We start from the raw sequence: 15,861 nt of genomic DNA, 5'->3' as shown, positions 1-15,861 counted from the left end.
CTGTAAACAAGCCCTCCAGCCATCTGCCCCCTCCATCTGTACCTCCCCCCACCACCCTCCAGCCAAACCAGACAGCCGTTATCCTGCTACCTGGGTCTGTGTCCAAAACTCCAGAATTGCAATTACAGTGCTACTCTCTAACATTTCAAGCTGTTGAGGTGGAGTCAGGCAGAAAATTACAAGGTGCGTTGCGAGAGAAACAACAGAGTTTGGAGTAGTTCTGTAATCACTTTACAGTAGACTGCATAATGTGACAACAACACGTACTCAACACTGAGACATATCCTTAGGGAGCAGACCATCAAAGTACTAATTACTGGTGCTTTAAGTGTTGTTTTGTAACCCCTGACTAAACACAGCACACTACAATCTACACTCTTTTTTTTTTAGCTGTCCCCATTGGAGAACCCTTTGAATATCCCTTTTTTGGTTCCAGGTAGAACCTTTTTGAATTCCACGTAGAACCATTTCCAGAGTGGGTTCTACATCGAACCCAAATAAGTTCTACCTGGAACCAAAAAGGGTTCTCCTATGGGGACAGCCAAAGAACCCTTTTGGAACCCTTTTTTTCTAAGAGTGTACTACTACACCTTGGGCGTACAAATGTAGGATCTTAATTCGAGCCAGTTTGCTACAGCAGGAAAATAATCCTGCAGCAATGGGAAACATGAAAATAATTCTGTGGATTATAATTAATGAAAATGTTTGTAGGGATGGATACATTGTTCGTTATGGCAAATCAATTCTGAAATTTCTAAATTGAAACTACAAACTTCAGAAGCCTTTTGAAAACTAAAATACACTAGAAGTTTGCATTTCCTGCTTTGCAGGAAAATTCTGAGCAACAAAGGAGTGATTAAATTAAGATCCTACATCTGTATATCCATCCACCTGAGGGGGAAGGATGGTGAGTCCAGACACTTCACAGCTGTCAGCCAAAACTTTTAGTCTAAGTAGTGCACTATGAAGGGAATAGGGTGCCATTTGAGACAAGACACAAACTTGTTGATGAGAGGAGCTATTGCATTAGCATTCTTTACTAAGTTGTTTAGGGATGCATTTGGAGTGTCTTGAAGGTTACGTCTCAGATTTCCCCTAGTGTCGCTACTCTTATCTGCTAATGAATTAACGGCTAGTCTGATAATAGGACGTAAACACATCATAGCCAACAGCCAAGGGGGTTGGATGTTAAAGAAGACACTTTACTTTGAATAGCAGGAGGGATCATCATCACATTCAAGGGAACACCCGGATTTCCAATATTCCATCTCAGAATTCCGATATTCTGCCTCAAAATTCCAATATTCCATTTTAGACACACATTTTTCCATAAGGGAGAATGGATTCGGAGAGCAATTTCCGAATTAGCAGCCTGGAGAGATCAGTCTCCGCAGGGATACAGTGGGTTTAGATAAGTGTATAATCCATAATCCTGTGATGAGGGAGTGGGAATCATAATCCCGTGATTGACTGGGTGGTTAACCCCCGCGTCGGCATCAATACAGTCTAACTGTCTGGGGTTAACCCTATATTGATAGACTCACACTAATCTGCCAGCATGGTGTTACGTCCAATACTAAGCCCGATACAACTGGAGTCCTTTGTTATAGAGAGAAGAGCTGCCTGTTGGCTGCAATCGACTACCAGGAGATTCTGTACATTTCAGGTCTAATCTCATTATCTATACAATATGGATGTGTCAAAGTCTAATCATCCGTTAAACTGCTCAGTCAATCCATGTGGTATACAGATCAGTGGTTGGTATCATAAATCAACAAGTGGAACGTTTCAACAGATTGACCTAAGAAGAGGTGGATGGGGAGGAAAGGAGATGGAGAACATCATGACAAGGCTAGCAGAGGGTCACTGCATTTTTATTAGACTGGCTACGCAGCGATCCTGCTGCTGCTGCTACTTCGTGTGTGTGTGTGTGTGTGTGTGTGTGTGTGTGTGTGTGTGTGCACCGCAGACCAGGAGGAAAAGAGCCAAACAAGATACAGACTAATCCCAGAAAGTGTTCACAGCTAGCTCAACGTGACCTACTTTAGAAGGCTAGCGGTTCTTATCCACAGGAGGGAAAGTGCTCACCTGTTCTGAATACTTCTACTATATATATAACGGAATGCTATAGATTCTGGGGAGAAAAAACTATGCACACAGACAAGTTTAGGTGTTTGGGTACTCCATGAAGCCTCATGGTGTGAGAAATCGTTATTGAATTGCTGCATAACTTAAGTATGCGTTATTACTTGACCTGTACTAGTTGAATGTGACTCTCACCTCTTATCGTCTGTGACCACTAAAGGACCTGTATGATATTGTCTATGACTCGTACCTGTACTGTGCCTGAAAGTGGTCCTGGACGAAGCTGTGCCGCGTCCCAGGCTGGTATGCTGCTGCTGGGCCGGAGACAGGGCTCTCCTCCCCTCCACCCAGCGGGCCCTTGAACAGAGTGAGAGAGAAAGCGTGAAAGTGTGAATGACCTGTATGTATACGTGCGTGGGTGTGTGTGTGTGAAAACGTTAACACTGAAGCTAGAGCTGAACACCAGCAGGGTAACAAGGTGTATCACAGCAGATGTAAACAGGAGCGCTACAATAGGACAGGTGCTAAATGAGGTGTTAATGCACGTTAACACACTCTTGCACTTTTTATAGTGTTCAGCTTCGCTGGCGTTGAGAGAGAACGCAAACAGCCAGATCTTACCTCGTGACTGTCATTACGTGTGTGTGTTTGCGTTCCCATGTAATTCACTTTCCTCTCAGCATTGCTGACCTTGGCTTGGAGGGAGGTCGATGAGAGTTGGGTAGAAGGGAGAGCAGTAGGCAGGTAAACACATTAAAGTGAATATACTGAATCTGGGTTGATTCAAAACAAGTCAGTCCGGCTGCCCACTAGGGCAGTAAAAGTTCACCAAACCCACGGTTCGGTGGTACGTATTGCGGTTTTGGGGTTACGGTTCGGTTCAGTTTCAGTACAGCGGGAAAATGAGACACCAACCATAATGTAGTTCATTTCTGTTAACTTAAGAAATACAAAGTGTTGATATTCCTGATTCCATATACAGTTGAAGTCGGAAGTTTACATACAACTTAGCCAAATATATTTAAACTCAGTTTTTCACAATTCCTGACATTTAATCCAAGTAAAAATTAGCTGTCTTGGGTCAGTTAGGATCACCACTTTATTTTAAGAATGTGAAATATCAGAATAATAGTAGAGAAATTGATTTATTTAAGCGTTTATTTCTTTCATCACATTCCCACTGGGTCAGAAGTTTACATACACTCAATTAGTATTTGGTAGCATTGCCTTTAAATTGTTTAACTTGGGTCAAACGTTCTGCCCACAAATTTTCTATGGGATTGAGGTCAGGGCTTTGTGATGGCCACTCCAATACCTTGACTTTGTTGTCCTTAAGCCATTTTGCCACAACTTTGGAAGTATGCTTGGAGTCATTGTCCATTTGGAAGACCCATTTGCAACTAAGCTTTAACTTCCTGACTTGAGATGTTGCTTCAATATATCCACAGAATTTCCCTTCCTCATGATGCCATCTATTTTGTGAAGTGCACCAGCCCCTCCTGCAGCAAAGCACCCCCACAACATGATGCTGCCACCATCGTGCTTCACGGTTGGGATGGTGTTCTTTGGCTTGCAACCCTCCCCCTTTTACCTCCAAACACAACGATGGTCATTATGGCCAAACAGTTCTATTTTTGTTTCATCAGACCAGAGGACATTTCTCCAAAAAGTACAATCTGTGTCCCCATGTGCAGTTGCAAACCGTAGTCTGGCTTTTTTATGCGGTTTTGGCTGATTTCTTTTGATTTTCCCATGATGTCAAGCAAAGAGGCGCTGAGTTTGAAGGTAGGCCTTGAAATACTTCCACAGGTACACCTCAAATTGACTCAAATTATGTCAATTAGCCTATCAGAAGCTTCTAAAGCCATGACATCATTTTCTGGAATTTTCCAAGCCGTTTAAAGGCACAGTCAACTTAAACTTCTGACCCACTGGAATTGTGAAACAGTGAATTATAAGTGAAATAATCTCTCTGTAAACAATTGTTGGAAAAATTATGTGTCATGCACAAAGTAGATGTCCTAACCGACTTGCCAAAACTATAGTTTGTTAACAAGAAATTTGTGGAGTGGTTGAAAAATGTGTTTTAATGACTCCAACCTAAGTGTATGTAAACTTCCGACTTCAACTGTATATATTTGTATCTATTCATTCGGTTTCACAGTGTGGACCGAACCGAGGTCCCTGTACTGAACCACAGACAGTGAGAGGCTAACAGTTAGAGAAGAAAACTAAAGGAAAATGAATGGAGGTTTGAGATGTGAGATGTGATACAGTAAATAGAGGTTTGCATGAGCCACTGAAGGAACGTCTAGAACCCTGACAATTCCAAATCTCTCTCCAACAGTAGATATATCACAGCTAAAAACTGTGTTATTACCCAGATAGACAGGTAAATAAACATATTGATCATATAAGCATAAAGTATAGAGCAGCCAAGCCCACCAACCACAGGCCTGAACTGAACCCTTAAGTCTCTTTAATAGAGGGAACCAGGCTGTGGCACGGACGGACCTGAAATCAATACTGAAATCAGTCACAAACCGCTGCTGTATGAATTGACGGCTTTCACAGAGAAAAAAAATGGCATTTGGCATAACGTATCATCAACCTGCGGGATATATTTCCTTTTTACCACAGCCAGTCATCATCTTCTGGCTTTTTTACAAAATCATTCCCAGGAATCATAAGATCGATTATTTTCGCTCCCGGGGAACGAATGGGTCTTTGAAGCAACGTTTTCCACACGCGGGCACACACACTGCCACCATATATGACGGATAAGTGGAGTTAACAGGCATTAGTTTATTTTACAGACACTTATGTGACTGAGTGGCATGACAGTAGTGTGTCAGTCTAAATGACACAATAGAAGAAAACGTAGTTCTTTGGTGGGGGGGGGGGGGGGGGGGTCTTTCAACAGGCTGATTTGAAGAGATCCGCCTCTACTTTTGTATACTTTTTAGCCTGTAGTTCTGAAAGTAGCGCTCATGAGCCAAAAGTGGTTCCCGAAAATCTGCTGTGAATGCATCTTGATAGCTGTCACTCAAATGGCGAAGCTCATTGGCTGGAACTCGAATTGGGGGCCGGCCCATGTGTTAGTAAACGTAGGGAAAATGGCGCTGCACAGTTGCTTTCAAATTATGGATTTTGTGGATAATTGAGGTAAGAAAGTAATTCTGCTCATAGATTATGCATGTATGAACTACACGTTGACACATCCAGCCCAAAGTGGGAGGTTTAAAAAATACTTTCTTCGTCGCCAAAGTTCCGGAGCATGTCTAACCATAGTTCAGGTTTACCTGACGGGGTGAGAGAAACTACATTCACCCACAACTATAATTTATTAAAGTGCTTTGGTAGCTGGTGTTTTGAGCTCTGTTCAGTGGACAGCGAAATCAAACGAAGGAGAGAGCGAATCACTGTGAATCACAAAATTTCCTGAACAGTGCCTCCTTGATGTAATCAAAGAGCAAAACACTGAGATATTTTCCACAAGAGCTTCTAGACTCAGGTGTGTTATGTTTTGGAGTGCCTTTAAAAAGACAGTCTTAGTCATCATAACCATACTAATCACTTCCTGCTAAGCTGAAGGAGACAGATCCACTGAATTATGGAGCTCGTTGAGCTATATGCTTCCATACTGGATATTCATTGATACTCTCAGCCAATGAAAATGATCAAATAGACATTTCAATCAAATGTTTTTGAGGCATATATTATTTGGGACATGGGGAAATGTGTGTTGTGTGATGACTTTCAGCACATTTAGCGTACTGGCTCGATAAGATGATTATTGTTGTCTTGTTTGGAGTGTTGTAGGAAGCTACATACTTCCATACTATTACTCTTTCTGTGAATAGCCTATGAGAGAGGCCTTCAATTAGTTGCTATGCAGAGTAAAAAAGTAACATATAGCCTCAGCAAACAAAGGGGTCACAGTGACATATCTAAGCTTTTATGGGGTTACAACTGATTCAATTGCTATTTAACTCATTCAGTTGAAACCTTGTAGAGAATCCTTTGAGAGCTTTTGGGCCATGGGGCCAAAGTAGTGCGTAACCCCATGATACATTACATAGTATAGGTAAGCCTATACTGACTGGTCATGGGGCCAAAGTAGTGCGTAACCCCATGATACATTACATAGTATAGGTAAGCCTATACTGACTGGTCATGGGGCCAAAGTAGTGTGTAACCCCATGATACATTACATAGTATAGGTAAGCCTATACTGACTGGTCATGGGGCCAAAGTAGTGCGTAACCCCATGATACATTACATAGTATAGGTAAGCCTATACTGACTGGCCATGGGGCCAAAGTAGTGCGTAACCCCATGATACATTACATAGTATAGGTAAGCCTATACTGGCTGCTGTGAGAACAGTACAGTTGACGGTAAATAAATCGAGCAATGTGTGAATAAGATGAAGGAGCTATTTGAGTGGCTCTGCCCCTAAACATCACTTTAGTAGCTGTTTCCGACCTGGATGGTAATGGACAGTTTAGATACCCTGCGTGAGGTAGTGAGATTGAAAATTCATTCATTGTCACCTGGGGACCAGAGCTAAGCGTCGGAGGCGATTTTGAAGTCGACATCAATTTCCTTTTTGGGGTGAAAGTTCCGCCCTGAAGTTTGTGCCTGTCTAAAAATCTCGAATTACCTCAAACTAATTTAGGACACATTTAGAGCAAGGTCACATACACACATACAATATCAATACCTTATGTTGTGATATTGCATCAAAATGTGTATCAATAAAACATAAGTACTGTACAACCAAGATCGACAACATAACCCTGGAGAACATCTGTCAGCTTTGTTTCATCAACATCTGTGATGTAATCAATTATTTGACACACTTCTGTGTCAACATCAAAAGGCCTAACTGCTATTTATACCTCTCCTCCCCTCTTCACATCCTAAATGTGTCACCATGTTCTTAAAAAAAGGTAAGAAAGTTCAGTATGCTTCCTGTGAAGAAGATGTGTGTGGTACACTTTCCTAGTCTCCCCAAAGGCAGGACAATCTCATCGAGCCACTAGAAACACTCTCTTCAGAAGAGCACTCACCTACTTTAGGAATAGCAGCAGTAGAGTGTGTGATACATCTAAGTGTTAGTAAGAAACTATTGTCGTCTGAAAGTGTGTGATACATCTAAGTGTTAGTAAGAAACTATAGTTGTCTGAAATGTGTGAAGCATCTAAGTGTTAGTAAGAAACTATAGTAGTCTGAAAGTGTGTGATGCATCTAAGTGTTAGTAAGAAACTATAGTCGTCTGAAAGTGTGTGATACATCTAAGTGTTAGTAAGAAACTATAGTAGTCTGAAAGTGTGTGAGGCATCTAAGTGTTAGTAAGAAACTAGTAGTTTGAAAGTGTGTGATACATCTAAGTGTTAGTAAGAAACTATAGTAGTCTGAAAGTGTGTGATACATCTAAGCGTTAGTAAGAAACTATAGTAGTCTGAAAGTGTGTGATACATCTAAGTGTTAGTAAGAAACTATAGTAGTCTGAAAGTGTGTGATACATCTAAGTGTTAGTAAGAAACTATAGTAGTCTGAAAGTGTGTGATACATCTAAGCGTTAGTAAGAAACTATAGTAGTCTGAAAGTGTGTGATACATCTAAGTGTTAGTAAGAAACTATAGTAGTCTGAAAGTGTGTGATGCATCTAAGTGTTAGTAAGAAACTATAGTAGTCTGAAAGTGTGTGAGGCATCTACAGTAAGTGTTAGTAAGAAACTATAGTAGTCTGAAAGTGTGTGATACATCTACAGTAAGTGTTAGTAAGAAACTATAGTAGTCTGAAAGTGTGTGATACATCTACAGTAAGTGTTAGTAAGAAACTATAGTAGTCTGAAAGTGTGTGATGCATCTAAGTGTTAGTAAGAAACTATAGTAGTCTGAAAGTGTGTGATACATCTACAGTAAGTGTTAGTAAGAAACTATAGTAGTCTGAAAGTGTGTGATACATCTAAGTGTTAGTAAGAAACTATAGTAGTCTGAAAGTGTGTGATACATCTACAGTAAGTGTTAGTAAGAAACTATAGTAGTATGAAAGTGTGTGATACATCTAAGTGTTAGTAAGAAACTATAGTAGTCTGAAAGTGTGTGATACATCTAAGTGTTAGTAAGAAACTATAGTAGTCTGAAAGTGTGTGATACATCTAAGTGTTAGTAAGAAACTATAGTAGTCTGAAAGTGTGTGAGGCATCTAAGTGTTAGTAAGAAACTATAGTAGTCTGAAAGTGTGTGATACATCTAAGTGTTAGTAAGAAACTATAGTAGTCTGAAAGTGTGTGATACATCTAAGTGTTAGTAAGAAACTATAGTAGTCTGAAAGTGTGTGAGGCATCTAAGTGTTAGTAAGAAACTATAGTAGTCTGAAAGTGTGTGAGGCGTCTAAGTGTTAGTAAGAAACTATAGTAGTCTGAAAGTGTGTGAGGCATCTAAGTGTTAGTAAGAAACTATAGTAGTCTGAAAGTGTGTGAGGCATCTACAGTAAGTGTTTATGAGGACGTGTTAAAGAGTCTTAATAGGTTTGAGTCAGACTCATAATGGCCGTGCTTTCTTCTGACAAACTACATTAGAACAACGTTTAGCAAAAGCTAAGGACGAGGGTACACTAGTTAGAAATAGGCGTACGCGTTATTACATTATGAAAGTGAGGAGCAAAACCATGACAACATTTTACAACAACCATTAAAAATAGTTGGATAATAGCCTCCATAATAGCTTGTCATCCAATGTAAAAAAAAAAACACACACAAAAAACATTATGATGCACAGCAAACTCTAAACTAGCTAGTAATAATATTGTTTTGTCTCTTATAAGTATTTTCAACCAAGAAGCTATTCCGCTGATAACGATGAGCCAAATGAACAAGATGTCTCTTTCAAGCCGTCGAATCCCCAAAGCAATTTTTTCTGTCGCTAACACAATTAAAGATTAAATACAGACATGGATGGCCTGAGACGTGCTGGGGAATAAGGGTTTATTGGAGCTATTAGTGCGCTCGTGAGAGAGAGCGAGCTAGAAAGAGAGCGAGAGAGAGAGAAAGCACTAGAAAATATTACATCTAGGGATTCTGCAAATCCTACAACACAGTACAGAAGTTGCACCATTAGAGAGGTGAATTTGAGTCTCTTGGTTTTGTCTCGTTAGCAGAGTTGTGTACCCGATAAGGTTGGAAGCTGACACAGATATGTACAGCGCTGCTGGTCAGCTAACTCAAATGTGACCTTCCTTTCTTTCAAAATGTGGACAAAAACACAGGATATGCTAAAGGTACAGTCCTTCAGGTCAGCTAACTCAAATGTGACCTTCCTTTCTTTCAAAATGTGGACAAAAACACAGGATATGCTAAAGGTACAGTCCTTCAGGTCAGCTAACTCAAATGTGACCTTCCTTTCTTTCAAAATGTGGACAAAAACACAGGATATGCTAAAGGTACAGTCCTTCAGGTCAGCTAACTCAAATGTGACCTTCCTTTCAGTCAAAATGTGGACAAAAACACAGGATATGCTAAAGGTACAGTCCTTCAGGTCAGCTAACTCAAATGTGACCTTCCTTTCTTTCAAAATGTGGACAAAAACACAGGATATGCTAAAGGTACAGTCCTTCAGGTCAGCTAACTCAAATGTGACCTTCCTTTCAGTCAAAATGTGGACAAAAACACAGGATATGCTAAAGGTACAGTCCTTCAGGTCAGCTAACTCAAATGTGACCTTCCTTTCAGTCAAAATGTGGACAAAAACACAGGATGTGCTAAAGCTACAGTCCTTCAGGTCAGCTAACTCAAATGTGACCTTCCTTTCAGTCAAAATGTGGACAAAAACACAGGATATGCTAAAGGTACAGTCCTTCAGGTCAGCTAACTCAAATGTGACCTTCCTTTCTTTCAAAATGTGGACAAAAACACAGGATATGCTAAAGGTACAGTCCTTCAGGTCAGCTAACTCAAATGTGACCTTCCTTTCAGTCAAAATGTGGACAAAAACACAGGATATGCTAAAGGTACAGTCCTTCAGGTCAGCTAACTCAAATGTGACCTTCCTTTCAGTCAAAATGTGGACAAAAACACAGGATGTGCTAAAGGTACAGTCCTTCAGGTCAGCTAACTCAAATGTGACCTTCCTTTCAGTCAAAATGTGGACAAAAACACAGGATGTGCTATTAGCTGATAGTAAAAACCGAGACCAGTACCTTGAGTAGATGGAAGAATCAACACAACTACAGCCAGAGACAGAACTGAACCATAGTCAGAGATAGTATAGTATACAAGCATAGTACAGAATCCTCAGCTAAGTAGCCTGGTCCCAGTCCTTACACAAATCACCATGGAAACATTGGATTCCTTTCCCATCAAAATGTGTACTGAGGAAGACATTTTTCATTAAACACAGCATCTCCTTGGAAATTAGTTGTGAGCTTAAAACCACGAAGCACAAACTCTCCCCGCAGCAATTCATCAAATACCTCAACATGCTTTTTAACAGTTGCATATTGCAGAGTTGTGTTTATTCTCTTTTCCTAATAGAGAGGGAGGGAAGCTAGCAGACTTAACCTGGGTTGTATTGCTTAGGGGGAAATGGGGGAAAACAGACAAACAGGGAGGAACTAGCTGATCTTGATCTCGTAGAATAAGAAGTGCTTTTTTTAGTTCTCAAGAATGTGTTATTGTAAGAGGTTCACAGTTTCGCAACTCTGCACTACGGAACGTGCTTTTACCCATCCAATTGTTTATAATGCCACTAACAGGTTAAGGTAAGGCTTACATAAGGGGATAGACTCACTGTCCTGGGGTGTGTAATTCTGTTGAGAGTGAGTGGCTGATAAAGAGAGGCTCCGGGTGGATGCTGCAGTAGTAGCAGCAGGAGTGTATAGAGGGGAATACCAGCCGACCCAAGGCATGTGTTGCCAGGCACTGCAGCGAAGGCTCGGGCTACTTAATTCTCTATTCATAACAAATCCAAAGCACGGTGGGCTTCGCTGCACACTAGAACAGGTACCTTCCCCACAAGTAGGTCAACAGGCACTTAGCTGGACCTTAGAACAAACAACAGATGCCCCCATTCAACTGTGATTTCTCTAAAAGTGGGTGTGTGCGTGCACTAACATTTTCTTATATCTGGGAACCAGTGATGAATAAATACCCCTAGAGTATTTTTCCTTGCTCTGCCATTGTCTGCCAAGGCAGGCGGGGCCTGCCCAAAAATACATGCGAAGCAGGAGCTAGCGTAACATGAGAGATGCTAATATCCAAAAAGTGCTAAAATGTTAAATTGTGTAATCCAAAAGTGCTGAACGCTAACAGCTAACAGATCCAGATCCATTTTCTGGGCCCCCTGTCGCTCAGAGGGGAATATTAGCAGTGGCGTCCAAACCCCTCCAGGCTGTGTAATTGATTTCCAGGATTTAGATGAAAGGAGCAGAGCAAGATTTCAGAAGTTATTCCACAGCTAAAGCAGATATATATACAATATATACTGGCTATGTGAATCTTGTATCAAAGGGGAATCTATTCCCAAGCAGACAGAAAGTGAGATGTGTATTTGATAAGGTTATTATATACACTGATAGCTTGCGGAATGGTTATCCCTAAAGTTAGGTGAGAAATAAAGCTTACAAAGCTTAAGCCGTGGGAAGTCAAGTGGTCATGTGTATGATCATGCACTGTGTACATCCATCCATTTTGTGTATTGCTAGGCGATTACATAAACAATAGATTTACTTTCATTCTACGTCTGGTTTCTCACAATGCTTGCACTGAACATTTCTGCCCTAGAGCATGTATTGAACACAGAAATAAAAATAACCTATGCCTTTTCTCCCTCAGAAGACCCACGATCCTTTTCTGCTGTTGCTTTTGCCATGAAGTCAAACAGATACATATCACTGCAATCAGCAGAACTAAGGCAGCGTCGCAGGGAGGCACACACAAGGGTATACTCATGGGTATTGGGTATCAGAACATCACATTTCTGCACACGCATGACCCGTAGACTCAAGGGCTGAATCCCAAATGGCACTCTATTCTCAGATTATAGTGTTTCCGACGGGCCCTGGTCAACAGTATTCCATTACAAAGGGAATAGTTTCCCATTTGAGACGAAGCCCAAGGACACGCCCTCTCTTCCGTAACAGGAAGTATCAATAGGACGATCCGGTTCGCTCATGCGGACTGAAACAGCTCAATCAGTCACAGCCATGTCCGCTACAGTACGTGTCTGTCCCGACAGTGTGATGATGTCATCAGAGGACACACGTATCAATAGGACTCTTTAATAAGTCCCAGACAGACGTCTCCTTCGTGTCCGACTTTGCTGGACATACCGGAGGACATACTCACGTAAGGGGGTGTGTGGCTGTGTTGTTGACACAGACATTGCGTGTGTCACGTTCTGACCTTAGTTCCTTTGTTTTGTCTTTTGTTTTAGTATGGTCAGGGTGTGAGTTGGGTGGGTTGTCTATGTTAGCTTTTCTATGATTTTCTATTTCTGTGTTTGGCCTGATATGGTTCTCAATCAGAGACAGGTGTTAGTCGTTGTCTCTGATTGGGAACCATATTTAGGTAGCCTGTTTTCTGTTGGGGTTTGTGAGTGGTTATTTTCAGTCTTTGTGTGTCTGCACCAGACAGAACTGTTTCGGTTTTCACTTTGTTGTTTTGTATTTGAAGTGTTCAGTTTTGGATTTATTAAATAAGATGAACACTAACCACGCTGCGCTTTGGTCCTCTCCTCCCACCGACGACAACCGTTACAGCGTGATCCTGCTAATCTAGTTGGAGACATGAATACAAGCTGGATGGATGATGACCACTGTCACTTCTGGATTCGGGTCTATGTAAAAATTCAGTTGAAGAGTGAGTCTCTTAAACGAAGCGGTGGACCGAATGACATCTTCTCACGATGCCGAGCAACTTCCCCCAAAAAACTGGACCGCTCACTTTTTCGTAAGTGAGGCCGTGTATGCCAGCTGTAGGGCTAGGCAGGACTGGGCAGGGAGGGGACTACCGCTGAGTTCAGCCCAAAAATAGAGCTCTGCTGGCGGGGAGGCAAGCCGTTGTTCTCCCCTGGCAGGACCCACGGACCTAGCACACCTTCTGCAGGAGCATGAGAGACGTTGTGAGGTGTTGCTCACTGTACCACCATAAGCTCAGTGCTGACCTAAAAACACACTGTTCCTGGGCTGTTGCATCCTGGGCCGTACTCTCCCTCCTGTCTGGGACTCTCTATAGGAGATTGAGGTACTTCTGTATAGTAGGAGCCCAAGCTCTGTGGGGTCCCTGAAGCTAGCCTGTGACTATACCGCTGGGTATGCAGAGGTAACCTTACAGGTCCCAAAGCAAGATTCTGTTTGTCAACAGGGCTCCTGTACAATTCACTCACACTCACAACAGTCACAGTGTGAGGCATAATTTATTCTGTTCAGGTCCTGTGATATCTGAGAGAAACAGACAGAAGCAGCAGCTCACATAGGACTCTCCATGGTCCTGTGCTCTGTGACCCATGTAGTGGCAGAGACATCCCTGGTTGCTTCTTCTGAGGTTTTCATAATGCAACAGCCCTCCAGAACATAGAAACACATGTTGTTTTTCTACCTCTGTTTCACGGTGTACCGCAGTGTGTGTACTTATGCACCACGGTGTGTGCGCATAGCCGCAGGGAGATGTTTGGAGTTGGGGGTGCTGGGTAGAGGTTGAGCAGAGGTGTTTTTAGGATTTCCACACATGGGGGGGGGGGAAATATTAGAAAAATAATTTTAATACCACACAAATGACCGAAATGAGTGGCTACTCTGACAGTGATAATATATTCCTCATAATATTGCACATTCTGTGTGTTTTTACATTGGGCTGGGCTATTGTTTGATTTCAAGACCAGGTCATTTTTATTGCTCTCAGTAGCCTATAATAAATATATATATGTATTATAGGCTACAGTAGGCTACTAAATACACTTTCCAGAGCCACACTGACTAACCCAATGATGAAGATGAAGCCTAGGCTACTCACCGTGATTTTCACGCCCTGACCTTAGAGAGCCGTTTTATTTCTCTATTTGGTTAGGTCAGGGTGTGATTTGGGGTGGGCATTCTATGTTGTCTATTTCTTTGTTTTTGGCCGAGTGTGGTTCCCGATCAGAGGCAGCTGTCTATCGTTGTCTCTGATTGGGAATCATACTTAGGCAGCCCTTTTTCCCACTTTCTGTTGTGGGATCTTGTCTTTTGTGTTGCAGGTTGTTGCACTCCTAGCTTTACGTTCGTTGAGTTGTTTATTGTTTTTTTTGGTGGAACATTTATTTAATAAAGAAAATGTATGCCTACCACGCTGCACCTTGGTTCATTTATGACAGGGAGTTTGAGGACAGCGAGCGTAACAGTGATGGCCCATGCACTCGTGCCATAAGCCTATCACACAATGATAAAGCTACTTTGAAAAACAGTGTCGTAAACTCCGAATCGCTCAAAAGTTGTTGAAATAAATTGTTAGCTTCTACAGACAGATCTTCTCTTTTCAGCAGTAGGCATTTGCTTTCCTGTACGTTTTTCTCACAATTGCATTTTGAAATTTGCAAAAGGTTAACTGACAGTTGCAATCAACTGTAGAAATATAACCCATAGACAGCAGTTCCGATTCAAGTCAGGACTGGCAGCCATTGCTAATGCAGCCATTAGTTTAACAGTCAAATGACCAGGGTTAGAGGTTCCAAAACCCTTCTATGGGCAACAGTGCCTTCAGAAAGTATTCACACCCTTTGCTTTTTGCAAAACAATTTGAGATTGAGATTTGAGATTGAGATGTTGTGTCACTGGCTTACTGTACATAAAACAGCCCATAATGTCAAAGTGGAGTTCTGTTTTTAGAAATGTTTACAAGTTCATTTAAAACTGAAAAGCTGAAATGTCTTGAGTCAATAAGTATTCAACCCCTTTTTTATGGCAAGCCTACATAAGTTCAGGAGTAAACATTTGCTTAACAAGTCACATAATAAGTTGCATGGATTCACTCTGTGTGCAATAATAGTGTTTAACATGATTTTTGAATGACTACCTCATCTCTGTACCCCACACATACAATTATCTGTAAGGTTCCTCAGCCGAGCAGTGAATTTCAAACACAGATTCAACCACAAAGACCAGGGAAGCTTTCCAATGCCTTGCAAAGAAGGACTCCTATTGGTAGATGGGTAAAAAAGCAGACATTGAATATCCCTTTGAGCACGGTGAAGTTATTAATTACACTTTGGATGGTGGTATCAATACACCCAGTCACTACAAAGATACAGGCGTCCTTCCTAACTCATTTGCCGGAGAGGAAGGAAACTGTTCAGGGATTTCACCATGAGGCCAATGGTGACTTTAAAACAGTTACAGAGTTTAATGGCTGTGATAGGAGAAAACAGAGGATTGATCAACAACATTGTAGTTACTCCACAATAATAACCTAAAGGACAGAGTGAAAAGTTAGAAGCCTGTACAGAATAATAACATTCCAAAACATGCATCCTGTTTGCAATAAGAAACTAAAGTAAAACTGAAAACAATGTGGCAAAGAAAACTTCCTGACTACAAAGTGTTATTTTTGGGGCAAATCCAACACAACACATCACTGAGTACCACTCTTCATATTTTCAAGCGGTGGCTACATCACGTTGTGAGTATGCTTGTCATCGGCAAGGACTAGGGAGGACTAGGAAAACCTGGTTCAGTCTGCTTTCCAACAGATCCTGGGAGACAAATTCACCTTTCAGCAGGACAATAACCTAAAAC

At 41.5% G+C, this 15,861-nt stretch overlaps 1 protein-coding gene across 1 annotated transcript in view; it reads right to left on the bottom strand.

Annotated features, from left to right (window-relative positions):
* Positions 1 to 15,861, bottom strand: part of LOC120032811 (ubiquitin carboxyl-terminal hydrolase 43-like) — a 134,859-nt gene that overhangs the window by 74,215 nt on the left and 44,783 nt on the right. Inside the window, exon 3 of the mRNA XM_038978994.1 lies at positions 2,336 to 2,442. Within this exon, the coding sequence (XP_038834922.1) occupies positions 2,336 to 2,442 (107 nt within the window). The remainder of the gene's footprint in view (positions 1 to 2,335; positions 2,443 to 15,861) is intronic.

Source organism: Salvelinus namaycush, chromosome 39 (assembly GCF_016432855.1).
Source record: "Salvelinus namaycush isolate Seneca chromosome 39, SaNama_1.0, whole genome shotgun sequence".
Taxonomy (NCBI): Eukaryota; Metazoa; Chordata; class Actinopteri; order Salmoniformes; family Salmonidae; genus Salvelinus; species Salvelinus namaycush.
Note: the sequence above shows the minus strand (reverse complement) of the source record. Positions and strands in the feature narration are given on the sequence as shown.